The 21,532-nt window shown below is 58.3% G+C and overlaps 2 protein-coding genes across 3 annotated transcripts; one reads left to right on the top strand and one right to left on the bottom strand.

Annotated features, from left to right (window-relative positions):
* The first annotated feature begins 1,195 nt into the window (after window positions 1-1,195).
* Window positions 1,196-12,070, top strand: CPNE7 (copine 7). 2 transcript variants are annotated; one of them, XM_055145561.1, is made up of 15 exons: window positions 1,196-1,428; window positions 2,096-2,278; window positions 4,166-4,240; window positions 4,330-4,404; window positions 4,570-4,653; window positions 4,729-4,770; window positions 4,884-4,982; window positions 5,465-5,551; window positions 5,686-5,745; window positions 6,109-6,242; window positions 8,328-8,382; window positions 8,462-8,513; window positions 8,572-8,705; window positions 10,799-11,035; window positions 11,697-12,070. In XM_055145561.1, the coding sequence occupies exons 1-15, from the start codon at window positions 1,258-1,260 to the stop codon at window positions 11,889-11,891; spliced, it is 1,683 nt and encodes a 560-aa protein (XP_055001536.1). In that variant the 5' UTR covers window positions 1,196-1,257; the 3' UTR covers window positions 11,892-12,070. The 2 variants fall into 2 exon arrangements, with proteins under 2 accessions (XP_055001536.1, XP_004600855.1); XM_004600798.2 differs by having other exon boundaries at window positions 4,729-4,818.
* Window positions 12,071-12,485: 415 nt separating this feature from the next.
* On the bottom strand, window positions 12,486-18,138 carry LOC101559006 (40S ribosomal protein S20-like). The gene is made up of 3 exons (XM_055145557.1): window positions 17,844-18,138; window positions 12,775-12,835; window positions 12,486-12,563 (listed from the first exon to the last, which is right to left on the bottom strand). The coding sequence occupies exons 1-3, from the start codon at window positions 18,119-18,121 to the stop codon at window positions 12,486-12,488; spliced, it is 417 nt and encodes a 138-aa protein (XP_055001532.1). The 5' UTR covers window positions 18,122-18,138.
* Between the last annotated feature and the right edge of the window lie 3,394 nt (window positions 18,139-21,532).

Here is a 21,532-nt window from a genome sequence, read left to right as displayed (position 1 = left end):
GATGCCTGAGCCCCTCTAGGGAGTGATCCATGAGCCCCTCTAGGGAGTGATCCCTGAGTCCCTCTAGGGAGTGATCCCTGAGCCCCTCTAGGGGGTGATGCCTGAGCCCCTCTAGGGGGTGATGCCTGAGCCCCTCTAGGGAGTGATCCCTGAGCCCCTCTAGGGAGTGATCCCTGAGTCCCTCCAGGGAGTGATCCCTGAGTCCCTCCAGGGAGTGATCCCTGAGCCCCTCCAGGGAGTGATCCCTGAGCCCCTCCAGGGAGTGATCCCTGAGCCCCTCCAGGGAGTGATCCCTGAGCCCCTCCAGGGAGTGATCCCTGAGCCCCTCCAGGGAGTGATCCCTGAGTCCCTCCAGGGAGTGATCCCTGAGCCCCTCCAGGGAGTGATCCCTGAGTCCCTCTAGGGAGTGATCCCTGAGCCCCTCTAGGGAGTGATGCCTGAGCCCCTCCAGGGAGTGATCCCTGAGCCCCTCTAGGGAGTGATCCCTGAGTCTCTGTAGGGAATGATCCCTGAGCCCCTCCAGGGAGTGATCCCTGAGTCCCTCTAGGGAGTGATCCCTGAGCCCCTCTAGGGAGTGATCCCTGAGCCCCTCTAGGGAGTGATGCCTGAGCCCCTCTAGGGAGTGATCCATGAGCCCCTCTAGGGAGTGATCCCTGAGTCCCTCTAGGGAGTGATCCCTGAGCCCCTATAGGGGGTGATGCCTGAGCCCCTTTAGGGGGTGATGCCTGAGCCCCTCTAGGGGGTGATCCCTGAGCCCCTCTAGGGAGTGATCCCTGAGTCCCTCTAGGGAGTGATCCCTGAGCCCTGTCCGGAGTGATCCCTGAGTACCTCCAGGGAGTGATCCCTGAGCCCCTCCAGGGAGTAATCCTTGAGCCCCTCCAGGGAGTGATCCCTGAGCCCCGCCAGGTGTGTCCCCAAACCCATCTCAGAGGAGGCACCAGCCTCTGACGGGAACCAGCCACCAGGGACGCGATCAGCGTTTCCCCAGACCCCGTCCCAGCTGGGTCCTCCCGGGCCTAGTCCCCACCCAGCTCTGACCCCCCTTCACTGTGCCCCCTTCTGCCGCCTGCCCCCTCCTCCGTCCGCACTTCCCGGGGTCGCGCCCTATTTCCCTTGCCCCGCCCCCGCGCCCCAGCCACGTGTGGCCCCGCCCCCGCCCCAGCCACGTGTGGCCCCGCCCGCGGGCGTGCGGGGAGCGGCCACGCGTGCGGCCGTCACTCCCGGGCGGCGCCGGCCGGCGGGTCCGCAGCGGCCAGCATGAGCACCGGCGCGGCGCGGGGTGCGGGGGTGCCCCCGGGGGTGCCCGCGCCCCTCGCCTCCAGGGTGGAGCTGCGGCTGAGCTGCCGGCACCTGCTGGACCGCGACCCGCTCACCAAGTCGGACCCCAGCGTGGTGCTGCTGCTGCACGGCCAGAGCCAGTGGGTGCAGGTGGGCGCGGGGGCGCGGGGGTCCCGGAAGGGATGCAGGTGAGGGGGCCGCGCCGGGGGGTGGGGCCTGGACCCCGCCGCCCCGCCGCTTAGCGACCCCCAGGGCCTCTGCCAGGTCCAGTTCGAGGCAGCGCCCCTGCGTCCATCAGAGCCGGGTCTGTGTGTGAGGTAGGCGGGCGGGGCCTGGCTTGTGGCCTCTCTGTGCACGACCCCCGCCCCTGCGGGTCAGCGTGACAGCGGGGTCCCGCCCAAAGGGAGAGACAGGGCTGCGGGCTGGAGAGGCTGTCCTTTGGATGGGGTCCCTCCCGCCCAGCACTCCTGGCAGGGTGGGAGAGCCTGGAGGTGAGGGCCATGAGGGTATCCTGGGCTGACCAGTCTGCAGCGGGGTCCTGAGGCGTTCGGGGCACAAGGTTCCTCCGGGGTGCAGGGGTTTATGTGATACCCACCTGCTGCCCTGTGCTGCGTGGAAGGGCGTGCTGACCCCATGCGCTGGGAGAAACACCAACTGTGGGTGCCCCCTGCAGGGTCCTGGAGCCCACCGCAGCCCCCATCTGTGATGGCCTGGAGCAGTGTAGTGGGGCCAGATAGCTGCAGCCCCGAGGGGGGAGGGGGACGCACTGGGCAAGGGGCACAGAGACATGGCATGGCCTCGCTCTGGCTGCTTGCAGGTGGACAGAACGGAGGTGGTCCGGAGCTGCCTGCACCCCGTCTTCTCCAAGGCCTTTACGCTGGACTATTACTTCGAGGAGGTGCAGAGGCTGCGCTTTGAGGTGTACGACACCCACGGGGCTGGCACCCCGGGCTGTGCAGAGGATGACTTCCTGGGGAGCATGGAGTGTACTCTGGGACAGGTGGGCAGGCTCCCGGGCAGGTGGGCGGGCGCCCAGGCTGCTGGGCTGGGCCGAGGGGGCTGAGAGCCCCAGCTATGCCTGGCTCATACTCCCTCCTCTGAAAACTAGTTTTTTTTGGGGGGGTCACACCTGGCAATGCCCAGGGGTTCCTCCTGGCTCTGCATTCAGGAATCACTCCTGGCAGTGCTCGGGGGACCATATGGGATCCTGGAAATCGAACCCGGGCCGGCCGTGCGCAAGGCAAACGCCCCACCCACTGTGCTATCACTCCAGCCCCTGAAAACTATTTTTTATACTTTATTGGGGGGGGGGTCACACCTGGTGGTGCTCAGGGCTTATTCCTGACTCTGCGTCAGGGATCAATCTGGTGGGCGCGGGAACCACACGTGGTGCTGGAGACAGGAGCCAGGTTGGCCGTGTGCAGGGTGAGCACCCTGCCTGCCGTACTAGCGCTCTGGCCCCCTAGGTCTGTAATTTTAAACAATCTGTATCCTTGGGAAAGCGCTCTGGGTGTCACCCAGGTGGGGGGGGGCTCCCTCCTGGAGCTGCGGGGGACACTGAGCTGGGTGTGGCCCTAAAGCATTGCGCCTTGAGCCTGGGGAGTACCAGACAAGCCTTCCCCGCACAACCCCTTCCTGCAGCCTGTGTCCAGGACAGCCCCGGCTGCCCAGGCTTGTCCCCGAGTTCCACTTGTCCAGCCCAGGCACCCTCTGCGGGATCCGCAGGGCAACAAGCTGGCTCCAGACAGCCAGGGCAGACCAAGGGACGCAATGCCCCAGACTGATCCCGCACACAGCCCCCCTCCAGACCAGGGGCAGCCACTGAGAGCACCCCAGGCGCTGGAACATTCTTCCCTCCCCGCAGAGTTTCCGGCACGGTGAGCTGGTGTCCGTGAATCACAGCACGTTCTGTGTCAGCCTCTCAGCAGACGTGAGGCCCGCCTGGCTCATCCCACTGCCGCCTGGTCCGAGCTGAGACAGGAGGCGCCATGGCGTTGGCGGTGCTCCCCTCAGGAGCTCACAGGCTCAGCAAACGTGGACACACAAGGACACAAGCCAGACAGACACGCAGAGATGGACGCACTCATGGCTCTCACAGACAGGTGCACACACACACCCAGCTCTCACAGACACACGTACATACACACACACACGGCTCTCAGACACACATGCACACAGACACACGTGCACACACACGCATGGCTCTCACAGACACGTACACACAGTGCTCACATACAGCTCTCACAGACACACGTGCACACACACGCCAGGCTCTCACAGACACATGCACAGACACATGTGCTCACATACAGTTCTCATAGACATGCATGCACACCTCCCATGGCTTCCCACAGTCACACACAGTATTCCACAGACACATGCATACACACGGCTCCATGTAGCAATGTGCGTGCACACACATCACGGACAAGCCTGGTACTTCAGTCCTCGTGTGTATAAACACACACAACACATCCACTCAAGGCACCCACAATGACAAGGCCAATGACGACACATGTGTCGGCACCCCTGTGTAGAAATGTGTCTGTCTGCTTGTCATGTCAGCCTGCGAGCTGAGGCCCAGGGAGGCAGGACTGGCCTGTCCTGGAGTGACCTTCCTTCTGGCCTCTCGCTGGGGGCTGGAGGGCCGCACTGGGGAAGCCCCTGCTGGAAGTAACACTCTCGAAGCTGCCCCCCACTTCCCCACAGAGGACTCCAGTGAGCTGTGGTGTGTGACGTGGGGGCTGACCCAACCTGCCTGCTGACCTGTGACTGGGGGTTTCTGCTTCCTCTCTGCACCCCCGTGTCACCAGAGTGGCCCTGGGGATCAGGGATGTGTAGGGAGGCTGAGGCAAGAGTCCCTTCTCAGACCCGTGTTCTGACCCAGATCGTGGCCCAGAAGAAGCTGACCCTCCCGCTGTTGCTGAAGCTCGGCAGGAAGGCTGGGAAGTCCACCATCACGGTGCGGACAGGGCCTGCCGTGGTCAGGGAGGGCAGGGAGGGACGAGCAAGGACAGGCCTGTCCACCCTGCTGAGCCCCACATTATCTAGGTGACCGCAGAGGACATATCTGGGAACAACGGCTTTGTGGAATTCTGCTTCCGGGCCAGCAAGCTGGACGACAAGGTGCGGACGGGAGGGTGCGGGGTGGACAGGCTCCCCCCCCCCCCCCGCCAGGTCAGTTCTGGCTGTCCCCAGTGTCTCCTGCTCTCCCACACTCGCACCCATAGACCCAGGGGTGCACAGAGACGAGGGGGCAGCGGGCCCTCACCAACGCTGCTCTGCCCCCAGGACCTCTTCAGCAAGTCGGACCCCTTCCTGGAGCTCTTCAGGGTCAACGATGATGGGTCGGAGCAGCTGGTGTATCGGACAGAGGTGGGCTCCACGGGGCCAGCACCCGCCACTCGCTGGGCTGCTTCCCCCAGCCCCTCAGCTAGCCCCTCCCCCCAGGTGGTGAAGAACGACCTGAACCCCGAGTGGGAGCCATTCAAGGTGACCCTCAGCTCCCTGTGCAGCTGCCAGGAGACGCGACCCCTCAAGGTGGGCGCCGGGCCGCGGGGAGGGGCGCGCGGGGCAGAGGCGACTCTGAGGGTCTCGCTCTCCAGTTTCTCGTGTGGGACTATGACTCCCGCGGCAAACACGACTTCATTGGGGAATTCACCACCACCTTTGAGGAGATGCACCAGGCGTTCCAGGGCGGCCAGGTGAGGTCACCTGCCACAGCCCGGGGGCTCTGTCTGCCCCAGAGTCAGGGCCTGGGCTCTGCCCCTGCCCCCCCAGGCCCCGTGGGCGGGCTCTGCCCCTGCCCCCCCCAGGCCCCGTGGGCGGGCTCTGCCTCCAGACCCCCGTGGGCGGGCTCTGCCCCTGCCCCCCCAGGCCCCCATGGGCGGGCTCTGCCTCCAGACCCCCGTGGGCTGGGCCCTGTTCCTGCCACCCCCAGACCCCCTGGGCTGGGCTCTGTTCCTGCCACCCCCAGACCCCCATGGGCTGGGCTCTGCCCCTGCCCCCCTCCAGACCCCTGTGGGCGGGCTCTGCCCCTGCCCCCCCCCAGACCCCTGTGGGCGGGCTCTGCCCCTGCCCCGCCAGACCCCCGTGGGCGGGCTCTGCCTCCAGACCCCCGTGGGCTGGGCTCTGTTCCTGCCACCCCCAGACCCCCTGGGCTGGGCCCTGTTCCTGCCACCCCTAGGCGCAGTGGGGCTGCGTGAACCCCAAGTACAAGCAGAAGAAGCGTCACTACAAGAATTCCGGGGTGGTCATCTTGGCCCAACTGAAGGTGAGTGAAGCCCGGCCTGAAGACAGGGGACTCCCGGACTTCCAGGCCTTCCCTTGCTCTCTGGGGGTCCGGGGGAAGGGTCAGGGCCCCGGGGTCCTGGTGAGACAGGCTGTGCTGACACCCTTGTCTGGAAGTTGCACAGGGTCCACTCCTTCCTGGACTACATCATGGGCGGCTGCCAGATCCACTGCACGGTGAGCCCAGCCATGGAGCGGGGTCCTGGGGGTCTGCAGGGGAGGGAGGGCGGGGGCGAGTGGGTGTGCACTGGGGGCACAGTGAGACCACCTTCAGGTGGGGGGCTTTCCTGGGTCCTCTCCTGACACTGGCTTCGAGCTGCCAGCAGGGGTGTCCGGGGGCGGGCAGGGCTGGAGGAAGGCGGAGACAGACAGACAGACAGACAGCTACCCGCCCTCCCCTGCACCCTGCGTCCCTGAGTCGCCCCAGGCAGGAGGCTCCCCACAGGGCCAGGGGCAGGACGAAGCTGGTCCTGCACTCGCTCTCCAGGAGGGAGGGGCCCCACTCTGGCTGCCCCCAGGCTTACGGTGGTGGCTCTGCAGGTGGCCATCGACTTCACAGCATCCAACGGGGACCCTCGGAACAGCTGCTCCCTGCACCACATCAGCCCCACCCAGCCCAACGAGTACCTGCAGGCCCTGGTGGCCGTGGGTGAGGTCTGCCAGGACTACGACAGGTACCAGCCCCCCACCCCACCCCACAGCACAGCCCACACACACCACAGCCCCCACACCACAGCCCCCACACCACAGCCCACATACCACATACCACACACACACACCACAGCCCACACACCACAGCCCATACACCACAGCCCACACACACACCACAGCCCACACACCACAGCCCACACACCACAGCCCACACACCACAGCCCACATACCACATACCACACACACACCACAGCCCACACACCACAGCCCCACACACCGCAGCCCACACACCACAGCCCACACACCACAGCCCACACACACACCACAGCCCATACACCACAGCCCACGCACCACAGCCCACACACCACAGCCCACACACACACCACAGCCCACACACCACAGCCCACACCCACACAACAGCCACACACCACAGCCCACACACCACAGCCCACATACCACATACCACACACACCACAGCCCACACACCACAGCCCACACACACACCACAGCCCATACACCACAGCCCACGCACCACAGCCCACACACCACAGCCCACACACCACAGCCCACACCCACACAACAGCCACACACCACAGCCCACACACACACCACAGCCCACACACCACAGCCCACATACCACATACCACACACACACCACAGCCCACACACCACAGCCCACACACACACCACAGCCCACACACACACCACAGCCCACACACCACAGCCCCCACACCACGGCGCCACACACCACATACCACACACACCACAGCCCACACACCACAGCCCCACACACCGCAGCCCACACACCACAGCCCACACACCACATACCACACACACACCACAGCCCACACACACACCACAGCCCATACACCACAGCCCACACACCACATACCACACACACCACAGCCCACACACCACGGCGCCACACACCACATACCACACACACCACAGCCCGCACACCACAGCCCCACACACCGCAGCCCACACACACACCGCAGCCCACACACACACCACAGCCCACACACCACAGCCCATACACCACAGCCCATACACCACAGCCCACACACCACAGCCCACACACCACATACCACACACACCACAGCCCACACACCACAGCCCACACACACACCACAGCCCATACACCACAGCCCACACACCACAGCCCACACACCACAGCCCACACACACACACCACAGCCCACACACCACAGCCCACACACCACATACCACACACACACCACAGCCCACACACCACAGCCCACACACCACAGCCCACACACCACAGCCCATACACCACATACCACACACACCACAGCCCACACACCACGGCGCCACACACCACATACCACACACACCACAGCCCGCACACCACAGCCCCACACACCGCAGCCCACATAGCCCACACACACCACACACCACAGCCCACACACCACAGCTCACAGCCCACACACCACAGCCCACACCCCCCAGCCCACACATCTCCACTCCCCACACCAAAGCCCTACAACCCCCACACATCATAGCCCACACACCACACATACCACAGCCCACACATACCACACACCACAGCCCCACACACCACAGCCCATACACCACACACACCACAGCCCACAGCACACTCTACAGCCCTCCACACCCCACAGCCCCACACACCAAGCCTACACAGCCCACAGCCCCACCCCACACCCACATCCCTACCCACCCTGCCCACACCCCACACCCCACACCCACATGTGAGGCAGCAGCAGAGGGTCTTGTGGGAGGGCTGACCCCAGAGATCCCTTCATGTCACTCTTGTGTGGCCTGTTTATGCCTTTGGCCATGGCTGAGCCCACCCTTGGGGGCTCCCAATAGTGTGACAGGTAGGAGCCGACCCCTCAGGGGCTCTCCTCGTGGCTCGTGCCTCAGTTTCTCCGTGGCATAACTTTGCTCTCAACCCTGTGCAGACACCCAGTGAGAGCACGGTGCTGGGTGGGGCGCATGGCACTGGGTGCGTGTCTTGTGTGGGGAGATGCAGTACTGGGTGGGGTCTCACGTGGGGCACGTGGGCGGGAGAGGGGGAGAGCTGGGGGGGGGCTGACTCAGCGGTTCCCCGTTTGCGCTCCACAGTGACAAGAGGTTCTCTGCTCTGGGGTTTGGAGCACGGATCCCCCCCAAGTACGAGGTAGGCCGCCGGCGGGGGGCAGCCCTTCCCCGGGGCCGGCGGTGGGAGGCGCCCCCACGGCAGCTGCCTGTGCCCCCAGGTGTCCCACGACTTCGCCATCAACTTCAACCCTGACGACGACGAGTGCGAAGGTGCGTGCCTGCGGGGGCGGGGCGCCCCCCGGGCCGGGCTCACCCTCCGCCCCCGCAGGCATCCAGGGTGTGGTGGACGCCTACCGGAACTGCCTGCCCAGGGTCCAGCTCTACGGCCCCACCAACGTGGCCCCCATCATCTCTAAAGTGGCCCGCGCGGCCGCGGCTGAGGAGTGCAGCAGGGAGGCCTCGGTGAGTGCCGGGCGCAGCTCCCGGCGCAGGGCTGGGCGGGGCGGGCGCGGGTCCGGGGACCGGGCGGGGGCGTGGCTGGGCGCGGGGGCAGGGCTTAGGCGGGATGGGTCTCTGGGCGGGGCCGGGCCGGGCCGGGGGCAGGGAAGGGCGTGGCCGGGCGTGTGGTGGGGCGGGGGCGGGGCTGGTGGGCGTGGCCGGGCGGGGCGGGGCGAGGTTGGGGAGGGGCCTGGGAGCAGGCCCGACCTGGGCGTCAGAAGGTCTTTGTGCCCTGCCCCTGCTCAGGGTTCCCTGGGGACTCTCCGCCTTGGGTTCAAGTCCCCATCTCGCCCCCCGCGTGGGGGCCACAGGGCCGTGTGGTGGTGTGGGATCCAGCTCCCCTCAGTGCTCTCTGCTTAGGTCCCCCGCACCGCTGCTGGTTTTAGCTGCTTCCCCACTGTGTTTCATGTTCATGTCCCATGTTCCGCCACATGTGTCCTGTATTCGGTCTGCGTGTCTGCCTTCCACTGTTCCGTGGCTATTGTGACTTTACATGCATTTTTTTGTTTGTTTTTTGAGTTTTGGGTCACACTCGGTGATGCACAGGGGTTAACTCCTGGCTCTGCACTCAGGAGTAACTCCTGGCGGTGGTCAGGGGACCATCTGGGATGCTGGGAATTGAACCCGGGTTGGTTGCGTGCAAGGCAAACGCCCTGCCCGCTGTGCTATCGCTCCAGCCCCTACATGCATTTTTTTCAAGTTTGGCAACTATTTGTAATGTGGTAAAACGCATACAGCATGACTTTCCAGTTGTAATCATTGTGAAGTGTACGCGTTAGTATCATTAAGAAAATCCACAGTGCTGTGCAATCCCTTCTGAAACTGGAACTCTCTTTAACTTTTGCTTTGTTTTGTTTTTTTGGGCCATATCCAACTGTGCTCCAGGCATTACTCCTGGCAGGCTCAGGTGGGGCTCAGGGGACCATGTGAGATGCCAGGGCTAGAATTCATGAGAGCTGTGTGCAAGGCAAGTGCCCGACCTGCCATACTGTCACGTTGGCTCCTCAGGAAATCTGCACCGAGAGCCTTCGGATACTCAGTACATTCCAGCTCCCTTTCTTGCCATTAATGATTGTGGCCACTCTTCCTGGCGCAGAGCCCTGCCCATCAGGGACAGCATTCAGGCAGCGTGTCCAGTGCTCATGGGGGGGGGGCGAGTCCCAGACAGAGTTTCATTGTCAATGTGAGTTTGAAATCCCCCAGGAGATGAGCAGGGCCCCAGAGCACCTTGGAGTGGACAAGTCCCTCTCCTCCGAGACGCGACAGGACGGTGCCCTGCTGCTGGCAGCCTGTGGCCTCCCTGCCCCAGTGGCAGTGCCACTGCTGTGTCTGGCTGGTCTCTGCTGCAGTGTGTCCCGTAGGCAGGAGTTAGGCCCTTGCCGGTGGTGCTCATGTCCTCAGAAGCCCTTGGAGGGTCCCTGAGCAGTCACCCCTGGGGCATGCTGGTGACAGGGAGGCCTCGCATCCCCCATGAGATTGTGTCCTGCTACCACACATGTTGTGGGCAGGGAGGCTGGCAGGAAGCAGAGCTTGGCACCCCCAGTGGGTGCTGGAGCCAGAGTCCAGGGAACTGAACTGGAGGGGTGCGGGAGGCAGGCAGCCCTGCAGAAGGAAGGTCTGAGGCTGCTGGCCCTTGCTGGGCCCTATGCGGCTTGGTCCATTCAGCGGGCCAGAGCCAGTGGGCAGCCGGCCTGGGTCTCACCCGTAGCCTGTCTTTCTCTTTGGGTTAAGGTTTGTAGAAACACCCCCAAGTACCTTTATTCATCATCTACATGGGGTGGGGCGCTCAGGAGGCATTTGCATTTAAAATGAGTCCAGGCTGTGTGGCATGGAGTGCCCTAGCCCTCAGGGAACCCCCTTTATCTGGCCGCTGACCTCGGCAGGACCCCAGCACTCTGGCCTGGGAGTGAGTGGCTCAGGGCCAGACAGGCTGCAGGTGACTGGCAGTGGGTGGTGGCCGTTCCGAAGAGGCTGCAAGTCTGAGCTCGCCCAGCCAGCGGGGTGCAGGGGTCCTGCTGTTGGCCGGGGGCTGCAGCCGCTGCTTCTTGTGCCCCCAGCAATACTTCATCCTGCTCATCCTGACCGATGGCGTGGTCACGGACATGGCGGACACCCGGGAGGCCATCGTGCGCGCCTCCCACCTGCCCATGTCCATCATCATCGTGGGCGTGGGGAACGCTGACTTCACGGACATGCAGATCCTGGACGGTGACGACGGTGTGCTGCGGTCCCCACGGGGCGAGCCCGCGCTCAGAGACATCGTGCAGTTCGTGCCCTTCCGGGAGCTCAAGAACGTGAGTGCAGAGCACTGTCGGGAGCGGTCAGGACTGAGGGAGGAGGCCTGGCCCTTGCAGTCCCTGCCTTCTTGGTGGCAGAGTGTGGCATACACAACATGCAGATATGGCCCGCAGGCTGCCTGTGGGGCCACACATGCAGACCTATCAGAACACACATATGTGTGCACGAAACTCTGCACCCACACACATGCACATGACGCGATGCATGCATGTGTGAGCACATGTGCATCCACAGGCACACACAGACACGTGCACAGGGCATGCATGCACACATATGTACATGAGTTACACATATATGCACATGCAGCTACATAGACATGTGTGTACACATGTACACAAGCACAGGGTGGTACTGCACACATGCAGGTGCATAGAGACATGCGCGCACACAGGTTATTCATGCATGTACACATATACAGGCGTGTGCACATTTTCACACATGTGGTCTCGCTGCATGTGGGGATGGGTCCTGCTTCTGCCTCTGCTTGAAGCTCTGGGGTGAAGTCCCAGGGTCAGTGCGGACGGCAGTTCCCTGCTGGCAGGACTGTGGGCTGTGGACCCTCCACCAGGTCTCTGGCCATCAGGATGAGCTGGGGTCTCCCCAGTGGGGACGAGGAGACCCTGACTCCTAGCTGTGCCCGCTGTCCCCTCCCTGCAGGCGTCCCCTGCCGCACTGGCCAAGTGCGTGCTGGCCGAGGTGCCCAAGCAGGTGGTGGACTTCTACAGCCACAAAGGGCTGCCACCCCGTGGCTTCCGCATGCAGGCCATGGAGGACACGGGGGCCGGAGGGGCCACTGGCGGCCACTTCCCACCTCCCAGTAGCCCAAGCCCCACAGCCTCTGCCCACCCCTAACCCCTGTGGCTTGCTGTCTGCTCAGTCCTGGGGGAGCCCCAGGGAAGGGACTGGACATGTGGGGGCCCCAGCCAGGGATGCTAGGGGGTCCCCAGGGCAGCTTGCTCCTCACAGCCTGTCTGTGTCCCCTCCCCAAACACCCAGACCTACTTGCTTCAGCTAATAAAGTGTGTGTGCAACTCTGGTGTCTGTTCTCTGTCCTGACCCTGTGTGGCCACACACCCATGCAGGGATCTGAAGCCGCTTCAGCAAGGCAGGCCTGAGGCAGCCCTGCCCAGACAGGTGAGGAATGGCTGCCCAGCCGTGTCAGGGGGGCAGGCCCGGCACTTCCTGCAGTCTCCAGACCTGGGCAGATTCTAGAGTTTTCTCCTCAACTGCGAGTTCTGGGGGAAAACCAGGCACCCGCCCCGTCTCCTCACCCAACCACCCTCCATCTGGGGGGGCTATCCCGGCCTTGATCCAGCCCCTTCCCCCAAGCCCATTCTCCTTCCCTGCGGGCTAATTTTAGTTCCTGATTCATCTCCCGTTAGGCAGAGATAATAGGCATCACCATGGTAACCTGGCCACCACGCGACTCCAGGAGGGCTGAATGTCTCACTGGCCGAGGACAGCAGCTGTCTCTTCTCTGGACATCATGGAGATGTCAGCAGTGTGCCCCACCTCTGGCTGTGTCTGGGGCCAGGGGGGAAGGTTAGGGGAGTGAGAAGAGGGAGGGTCCCCTGCCAGGATCAGGGGGCACCAGGCCAGGGCTCCCAAACAGGGTCCAGGAGGGTGGAGCTGGCTCCTTGCTGTCCAGGAACCAGCATATGGGGTCCCACAGACTCTGCCCTTCAGCTGCTCACCTGTGCCAGCTGGGCCCGAGGCAGGGGCAGTGGGCTGTCACCGCCACGCACCAGCCCAGCCAGCCTTGCGGGAAGGCTGGTGGAGGGTCCAGGACCCAGCAGCTGAAATGGGGAGGGCCAGGTCGGGCCCTGCACCGCGTGGGTTTGCCTCAGCCTCACTGCCCAGCCCCTCCGGGCGGACAGCTGGCTGCTTCCTGGCTGCACCCAGACCTCACTGGCCCTACCTGGCCGGCTCTGCCATGCAGTGCACCAGCGCCGCCAGCAGGGGGCAGTGGACGAGTGTCTGACCCGTCCCCCTCTGCTGCAGTGGGGCAGCTGGGTGGGCCTGGTTTGGGGGTCTAGAGGGTCTCCCACACTACCCAAGTGTGGTTCTGGTTGGGTACCCAGCCGGACCCCAGGGAGGACTTGCAGATGTTGACCGCCGCAGGAAGTGTCCCCAGAGGAGACATAAGGGGCACCTCCGGGATTAGCTGCCCCCCAGATGCTGGGCAGGTGGGTAGTTAGCAGGTATTCAGGTGGCCAGCAACCAGGCCCCCTCCGTATCACACGGTGCCTGGCCACTCGGACACGGTGCTGGCATCCCTGCCCCGGTGCCTGCCTTTTCCTTGAGATGAGGCTCGTCTGGGGCCCAGGCATGGCCACAGAACCCTGCTGGACACTGACTCTGGGCACCAGTGGCCTGCAGAGACCCCTGGCCTCACCCCACCAAGGCCTACCCAGGTGCAGGCAAGGGGCTGCTATGAGTCAGAGTTGTCATTCTGTGTTTCTGCCTATGGACACAGGTGGGCCCGCGTTCCCGTGTCCCTTCCCACCACTCAGCCCCGCTAACGCCACTGGGTGGGAGGCAGGCCGCGGACACGTGCGGAGGCGCCACCGGCCTGCACCCCCTGGCGAGGCATGGGGGAACTGCAAGCGGGGCCCACCGCCCACTCTGCCCGCAGATACGTGCAACCCACGTGCCGCTGCACACGGGTACACACCTACGGTGCAGTACACGTGTTCCACACAGTGCATGACATAGCCCACATGCATGCGTGCGTGTGTCTGCACACACGCACATGTTACTACGCATGTTTACGTAATGCACCATAACACCACGTGTGTACACATGTGCTTTCGTGTACATGTAGGCACATCAGTGTGCATGCACATGGGCCTGTTTTGTGTGTCTGTATTGCTCACTCATAGGTGGGGCCTGTCCCCAGCTGCTTCCCTGACCCCAGTCACATTGCATCCGCCTGCCATGTATCCTGGAGGGTGTGAGGGTCAGCCGGGTGGGACGCATGTGCCCATGGGCTCAGGCATACTGACGCTTGTGAAGCAGAGGCCTTGGGGTGGGCACAGGCTATGGGATCTCAAAGGACCCTTCTGTGTTCAAGGGCCGGTTAGGGGCCTAGGATCTCTCCAGCGGCTCTGCCACATGGGCCTGCTGGCCACAGGGGCTGTTCCTTTCCTGCCCCCTATGGCCGAACCCTGGGGCTCTGCCCACAAATCAGGACCACACAGCATTGGGGGCTGCTTGAGAGCACCAGATAGCCCTGCAGCACCTGGGCATTCACGTGTAAGCTGGAGTGAGGGCCTGTGAAGAGAGCTGGGAAGTCTGTGAGGAGGCTTACAGGTCTGTGTGAGGAGAGCTGGAGATATCTGTGGTGTGATTTGGGGGGGCTTTGATCAGAGCTTCGGGGCCTGTGTGGAAAGATGGATAACTTTGATGAGAGTTGGGAACTTGTGTGGACATTGAGGGTTTGTGGGGAGAGCCATGGAGAGGTTGGGGGTCTGTGAAAAGAGCTGAGATCTGTGAGGAAAGGTGGTTTTTGTTTTTTGGGTTTTTTTAGAATGGTTGATGGTCTGTGTGAGAGCTGTTTGTCTTTGAGAGAGAATTGGGGTCTATAAGAGAGTTGCAGGTTTGTGTCAGGAGAACTGGAGAGTATATGAGATTTGGGAGGTCTTTGTGAGGGTTGGGGTTCTGTGAAGAAAGTTGGGTTTGTGAGGAGTTTTTGGGGTAGAGTAGAATTTGTGAGAGTTAGGGGTCTGTGAAGGTAACTGATGAGAGTTGGGTGATCTGTGAAGAGATCTGGGGATCTGTGAAGACAGTTAGGGGTCTGTGAGGAAAGCTGGAAGGTTTGTGGGAGAGCTGGGTATCTGTGATCAGTGTTGGGAAGTCTGTGAGGAGAGCTAGGAATTATATGGAGATTGGGAGCTTGGGGGGACAACTGAGGAACATTGGGGGATCTCTGAGAAAAACTGTGGTGTTTGAGGATATTTGGGTTGTGTGTGAGGAAAGCTGAGAGCTGAGGGTCTTCAAGGACAATTGTGGGTGTTGTGAGGAGAGTTGGGGGTCTGTGAGAAAAACTAGAGATCTGTGAGGAGGAGAGTTGGGGATATATGAGAGCTGAAGAGAGTTGGGTATTTGCAAGGAGACTGGGGTCTGAGGAGAGCCAAAGAGTCTGTGAAGACAGTTGGGGGGGGGTCTGTGAGGATAGACATGACATGTCTTTAAAACTACTTGTATCACTTGTCATTCCATTGATCTTCGATTTGCTCGAGTGGGTGCCAGTAATGTTTCCATTCATCCCTGTAGCGTGCTAGTGTAGCCCAATTGGTATCTGCTCGCTCCAGGAACACGAAGAGCCTCAAACCGTTCGTTCAGGGACTTGATGAGGAAGTCTGACCATCTCATAGGTGGGCGACCACGTGGTCTTGTGGTCTTTTGACGTCCCGTGGAATCCAGTTGGTAACAGCTCCAGTCCGGTGGTCATCTCTAAATCGTATTACGTGTCCGGCCCACCTGATTTTTGATGCCTTGGCAAGCGAGACAGCGTCCCTGATTCTTGATCATTGACAGAGGTCGGAACTCCGAATTCCTTCTCTCACTTGAGTGAAACGTGATACTCTAAGCATATGTCTTTCTATTCCTCTTTGGGTTACCCAAATAATGTTCTCATCCTGTTTTCATAGGGCCCAGGTCTCTGAGGCGTATGTTAGTGCAGAAAGAATGGTGGAGTCAAAAAGATGTGCCTGGAGCCGGAGGTTCTTTTGCCTCTTAACCACTTCTTCGACGCTCTTGAAGGAGTGCTCTCTTCCTCCTGCGCAGTTCTGGCGCCAAGTCATTCCTCATGTTGAGTTCTTTTTTTTTTTTTGCTTTTTAGGTCACACCCGGCAATGCACAGGGGTTACTCCTGGCTCTGCACTCAGGAATTACTCCTGGCGGTACTCAGGGGACCATATGGGATGCTAGGAATCGAACCCGGGTTGGCTGCGTGCAAGGCAAATGCCCTACCCGCTGTGCTATCGCTCCAGCCCCTCATGTTGAGTTCTTGACCCAGGTACCCATAGCTGCTGCATTCAGAGATGTTCATTCCATTGAGAGCAAATGGAATGTCAGGGACTAGTTCGTTTTTCATGAGCATTGTTTTGGTGAGATTCAGCTGCAGTCCGACCTTTCCACACTCGTGGTCAAAGTCGGCCAGCATTTGTGCCTCTTGGACAAGTTTGGTGTTATTAGAACAATGTCATCAGCGAAGCAGAGGTGGTGTAGTTGCCGACTGTCTGTCTTCACTCTCATTCCTTCCATTCCAGTCATCGCATGATGTTCTCGAGGGTGGCACTGAAGAGTTTCAGTGAAGAAATGGTATCATGTAAAAAACTATAGCACGCCAACGGGTGTGTGCACTCGCGGGCTCTCCGGGCGGCTCTGTCTCACCGCCCGCGTTCAGTGCTCTGGAGCCACTGTGTGTGGCTGTTGGTCAAAGGCAGGCAACGGAAGGAAGAAGGCCAAACTGGTTGCTCGATCAGTTCATTTCATTCTCTCTCTCTGCTTCTCTCCCGGCTCTGGATCTCGCTCCCCTCCCTCGCCCCCTCTTACAGCCTAGTTAAATCCCCCCAGCATGAGGGGGTTGGGGCTTACACATAGGTGTGGTCACCATCAATAGGAGTAAAGTTCTTTCCCTCAGGGGATGCTGCTTTTAGGACAGATTCTCCTTCAGCAGGACCATCCACCCAAGGGCGGAGTCCCATGAGTGTGTTTCTCCTCTCCTCATCCAGCAAACATATAAGCATTCATAATATTAATCATTTTGTATGGACACAATAAGAAATGCATTAAGCTTATAGAATAGCTCTCCTGGGGCCATCTCGATCTCAGACTACAGTGCTCAGGCTAGTTAGTCTTTCCTATCCCTAGCAGGGTCCTAGTCTCATCATTACTTTTGGATCATGACAGCATTTGTCCATGACCAAGCTCTTAACTTATAGTTAAGAATTAGGCACTTTGGCCAGGCCCATCTCGATGCCAGGGTAGCACATAACTCACTGCTTGTCCTGGATCCGTCCCGTCCCTCATCGGAACCCTGCTTTTGGGGTGCTAGGAACTGAGAGCAACTGAGGTGTAAGTGGAGAAAGCAGATGCCCAGGAATGAATAATATTCGAAGCCAATTAAGTCCCAAGTTACAAAAGCATAATAATGTCTTCTTGTGTCTATACAAAAACGACATTGCTTTAAAGTAAATTATTCAAAAGACATAAGGAAAGGAGAAAGGCAATATTAACTTATAATATAAGTTCAGTGTCCTAGGAAGGTCTGACCTTACAGATTAACAGTCAGATTAAGGGGAAAAACTGTTTAACTGTGGTGAAGAGAGCATAGAGAAGTGGTTACAGCTAAACAAAGGGATGGGAGTGACTCAGGAGCACCTTAATATGTGTGACTGGGATGAACCTAAGCTCCTTGTGGCAAGGGGGGAAAGGACAAAGCAATGTCATCCTACAGTATCACCCTGCCGAATCCCTCTCTTTATGTCAACAATCACTTCATTGTAGAATGGTAAGATCTTGGTGGTGAATCTGTCATACAGCTAGCAGAAGATCTTGATGTACTGAGTTTGAACGCCCTGTTTGGCTAGGGCCTTGATGACCACTTCAGTCTCAACAGAATCAAAGGCCTTCTTTAAATCAATGAACATTAGAGCAGCATCTTGAACTCTCACGAAGCCTCAATGAGCTTGGTCCAACACCGGGGAGCCGGACGGAGGAGGTGCCGCCTGCACACCTTCTCCAGATGGAGCCCTGGCGACACTGAGCAGCAACTAACATGGCTCCGGGATTCGGGACTGGGACAGGTCAATGAGGCACTTGTGGATGCGCATCTGGAAGCGGTCCCAGGTTTTGGAGCCTTCGCCGCATGGCGTCTTCCAGGTGGTGATGCACAGCGTCTTGGTGGGCATCCGCACCGGGCCTTTCACCTTCAGGTTCTTCTCCTTGGCGCTGCGGATGAGGTCGGCGCACACCTTCCCCAGTGACTTCACATTGAGGCTGGTGAGGGTGATGCGGATGCGGTGGATGGCCACCTCGGGCTCCACCGGCGTCTTGCCTGTGTCCTTGAAGGCCATGGCTGCACTGCGGCTTCCTGACCAGTTTGTCCCCGGGCTCGAGAGAACAGCGGTGAGTCAGAAGCGACACCCAGTGCCTGCCTCATCTTCCGCCTAAAAGGAAGGAATCACGCCATTTTTGACACTGTAGAAGAACTGTTCCTCGGAACTTGTGACAACAGAGGCGTTGGTGGTGTCGGTGTCCTCGTCAAGACAAACTTGGCCATGAGCATTGATTCATTCGAATGCCTAACAACCAGAATAGGACGATTACACTTGAGTAGATGTGGCTCACTGCTGGCAGTTTCTCTCTTCATCGTCTACGCACCAACATCCAACTACGATGAAGAAAAAATTGAGAAGTTCTACATGGAGCTGGAGAAGTTCTACAAAGAAGAACACACCTTCTACAAGATCACTGTTGGTGATTTTAATGCCAAGATAGGACCGAGAAGGTTGCCTGAAGAACTCCACATTGGGACCCATGAATAGGGTTAGAGACTGTCTGAGTTCATCATGTCAACCAAGACCATCCATGGTAACTCACAATTCCAGAACACCGAATCTAAACGTTGGACATGGGTGTCACCCGGTGGACAGTTCCACAATGAAATTGACCACATCATATTCAATCAAAGGTTTTGCCTGACCAATGTCACTGTTGTCCCAAAATTCCAGATGGGATCAGACCACCGTCTCCTTTGTGCAAAATTCTACTTTACAGAGTGGGGAGAAAGGAATGCAAAGTTTAAGTTTAAGAAGAGAACTCCTAGAACGACCACCAACTGGGCGCTCTTTGGCACTATTGCGGCAACGTGGGAAGATGTCGTCGTTGACAACATCGACGAGGAATACGATTGACTGTTTCAGCACCTCCATGACTGCTCGAGGAATGCCGAGAGTGGGAAAGCCACAAGCAGACGCCTGTCTTTGGAAACTCTCGAGCTCATTCGCCAGTGTGTTTTGGCATGAATATCACGCAACCACAAGCTAACGTCCGAGCTCGCAAAGCTGTGCAGAGAAGTGATAAAGGAAGACTTCAAAGAGAGAAGAGCAGCAGTGTTGGCTGATGCAGCAGAAGCCTTGAAAAGTGTTCGCAACACTTGTCTTTAAATCAATCCTTAAAAATAACATAGTTTGGGGCTGGAGAGATAGCACAGCGGGTAGGGCGTTTGCCTTGCACGCGGCCGACCCGGGTTCAAATCCCAGCATCCCATATGGTCCCCTGAGCACAGCCAGGGGTAATTCCTGAGTGCAGAGCCAGGAGTAACCCCTGTGCATCGCCAGGTGTGACCCAAAAAGCAAAAAAAAAAAAAAGTTTAGGGGCTGGAGCGATAGCACAGCGGGTAGGGCATTTGCCTTGCACGCGGCCGACCCCGGTTCGATTCCCAGCATCCCATATGGTCCCCCAAGCACCGCCAGGGGTGATTTCTGAGTGCAGAGCCAGAAGTAACCCCTGAGCATCGTCGGGTGTGACCCAAAAAGAAAAAAAAATAACATAGTTTAAAGAAAAGGATAAAGTTTTAGATTACTTATGTTCACTTTAAAGGTCAAATATCATTCTTTCATTAAAGGTCAAATCCTAGTATTATACCAAAATATTATACCAAAATATTATTTCTTAATTTTCTTTTTAGAATAAATACATATTTTGTTTTCATGGTATTCTCAACTCATGAAGGATTCAGTACTTTTAGTTCTTTCTAACTTCAAAATTCTAATTGGCATAAGGCAGTAATATTTCATTATTTCTAGCTCCCACTCCCCCAAAGAAAGGCGGCTGCTGAGGCGGTTGTGTGAGCAGCAAAGGCACGAAGGCATATGCAGGAGGGAGCAGCAACTTCAAACTCTCGCCCAGGTTTTGCTCCTGGGGACTGGACTAATGCTGTTCCCTTTTATTCCTTCAGGGGAGCCCCTTCTGCGAGAGCCTGTGTCGGGCTGCTGTCTGGTAACACCAAAGTCTGACAGAAGGCTCTTATTCCATTTTCTGGATATTTGATGGCATAGTTATAATAATATAGGTACTTAAGGACTGCTTCAGAGCCACCTTTTCTCAAATCCTAACACAAGCACAAGCCAGGAAACACTTGTAAATCAGAAATAAAAACCTACATTTCAAGAATGACAAAAGCCAGATCTCAGGCACCAGCGTGATCTTTCATTTTGCATGACTAAGCTGTACTCTAGAGTATTGGTTGAAGTATTTCTTCTGATTGTTATTGTTGTTGCATGCCTCTATGTACATGAAGCCTCAGACTTGTTGCCATGTCTAGCAGCCCTGCAGTGTGACAAGGTCCACGCATGGTGGAAGGACATTCAGAGAATGCTTCTTCCTGGAACAAGGCAACGGCCTCCTGCCCCCCCCCCCCAATTCTTGGAGTCACTGTACTTCCGTGAGTGTCTGCATGTTTAGTCCTGGAGTTCCAGAGCAATGATGCTTGGAGACTCGGCCCTTGCAAAATATGTGACGGGATATAAACTTGATGGGTCTATGAGGAAACCTGTGAGTGGCTTACAGAGATGTGCATTAACATTTCACAAACACCTGACAGTGCGTTAGGCAACCAGAAAGTGGAAGATAAACAGAAACTAAAAATCCCCCTATGAACCCCGAATTCATAATGACTAAATATGTGACACACCTTTGGCAAAGAACAAGGTGCAGGAGGCCATTGTGGTGTTTGTTAAATATAAAACAAAAGATTGATCTTGCAAGAATTGTTGGTGGGGAAAGAGTTGATTACAGTTTAACAAGAAAGAAGGGACCCGATTTCCTGAAAACCTTAAAAAGTTTCCTAGGATATGGAATGAAAAATATTATTCAAAATACAGTTAGCTATAAACCAATGTCTAATGAGTGCTTTGTGCTAATTTGACATAATTTATGAGTTGTATTTGTGAACCCTGCATGCTATGCTTGAGCAACTTATTTTTAACTCTGCACAACCACAGCAAGCGAGACTGAAAGCTTCTTGTCTAATCTCCTGCTGTTGTGAAGTCATAAATTAGATGCGTATGTCACTGTTACTGTCACTGTCATCCCCTCGCTCATCAATTTGCTCGAGCTGGAACCAGTAATGTCTCCATGGAGAGACTTGTTGTTACTGTTTTTGGCATATTGAATATGCCACGGGGAGCTTGCCACGGGGAGCTTGCCAGGCTCTGCCGTGCTGGGCTCTCCGAGAGGGGCAGAAGAATAGAACCTGGGTTGGTCTCGTGCAAGGCAAATGCCCTACCCGCTGTGCTATCGCTCCAGCCCATACGTAGATGCATACGTAGAAAGTGAATATAAATATAGACACAAAAAGGAATAAAACACCTGAAAAAGTTTGTGGGGCCAGAGTGATAGCACAGCGGAGAGGGCATTTGCCTTGCACTCAGCCGACCTGGGTTCAATTCCTGGCATCCCATATGGTCCCCCAAGCACCGCCA

This window comes from Sorex araneus, chromosome 8 (assembly GCF_027595985.1).
Source record: "Sorex araneus isolate mSorAra2 chromosome 8, mSorAra2.pri, whole genome shotgun sequence".
In the NCBI taxonomy this organism is placed as follows: Eukaryota; Metazoa; Chordata; class Mammalia; order Eulipotyphla; family Soricidae; genus Sorex; species Sorex araneus.
Note: the sequence above shows the minus strand (reverse complement) of the source record. Positions and strands in the feature narration are given on the sequence as shown.

Excerpts from the sequence above, each read along its gene's own strand:
- CPNE7 (XM_004600798.2), top strand. The coding sequence starts at position 1,258 with ATGAGCACCGGCGCGGCGCGGGGTGCGGGGGTGCCCCCGGGGGTGCCC. Across the intron at positions 5,552-5,685 it reads TCATCTTGGCCCAACTGAAG|TTGCACAGGGTCCACTCCTT; the intron begins GTGAGTGAAGCC and ends CTTGTCTGGAAG. Across the intron at positions 11,036-11,696 it reads CCTTCCGGGAGCTCAAGAAC|GCGTCCCCTGCCGCACTGGC; the intron begins GTGAGTGCAGAG and ends CCCTCCCTGCAG.
- LOC101559006 (XM_055145557.1), bottom strand. The coding sequence starts at position 18,121 with ATGGCCTTCAAGGACACAGGCAAGACGCCGGTGGAGCCCGAGGTGGCC. Across the intron at positions 12,836-17,843 it reads TGCCTCATTGACCTGTCCCA|CTGCTGGGTCCTGGACCCTC; the intron begins GTCCCGAATCCC and ends TCCCCATTTCAG. Across the intron at positions 12,564-12,774 it reads GGCTGGGCTGGTGCGTGGCG|ACACAGCCAGAGGTGGGGCA; the intron begins GTGACAGCCCAC and ends CCCTGGCCCCAG.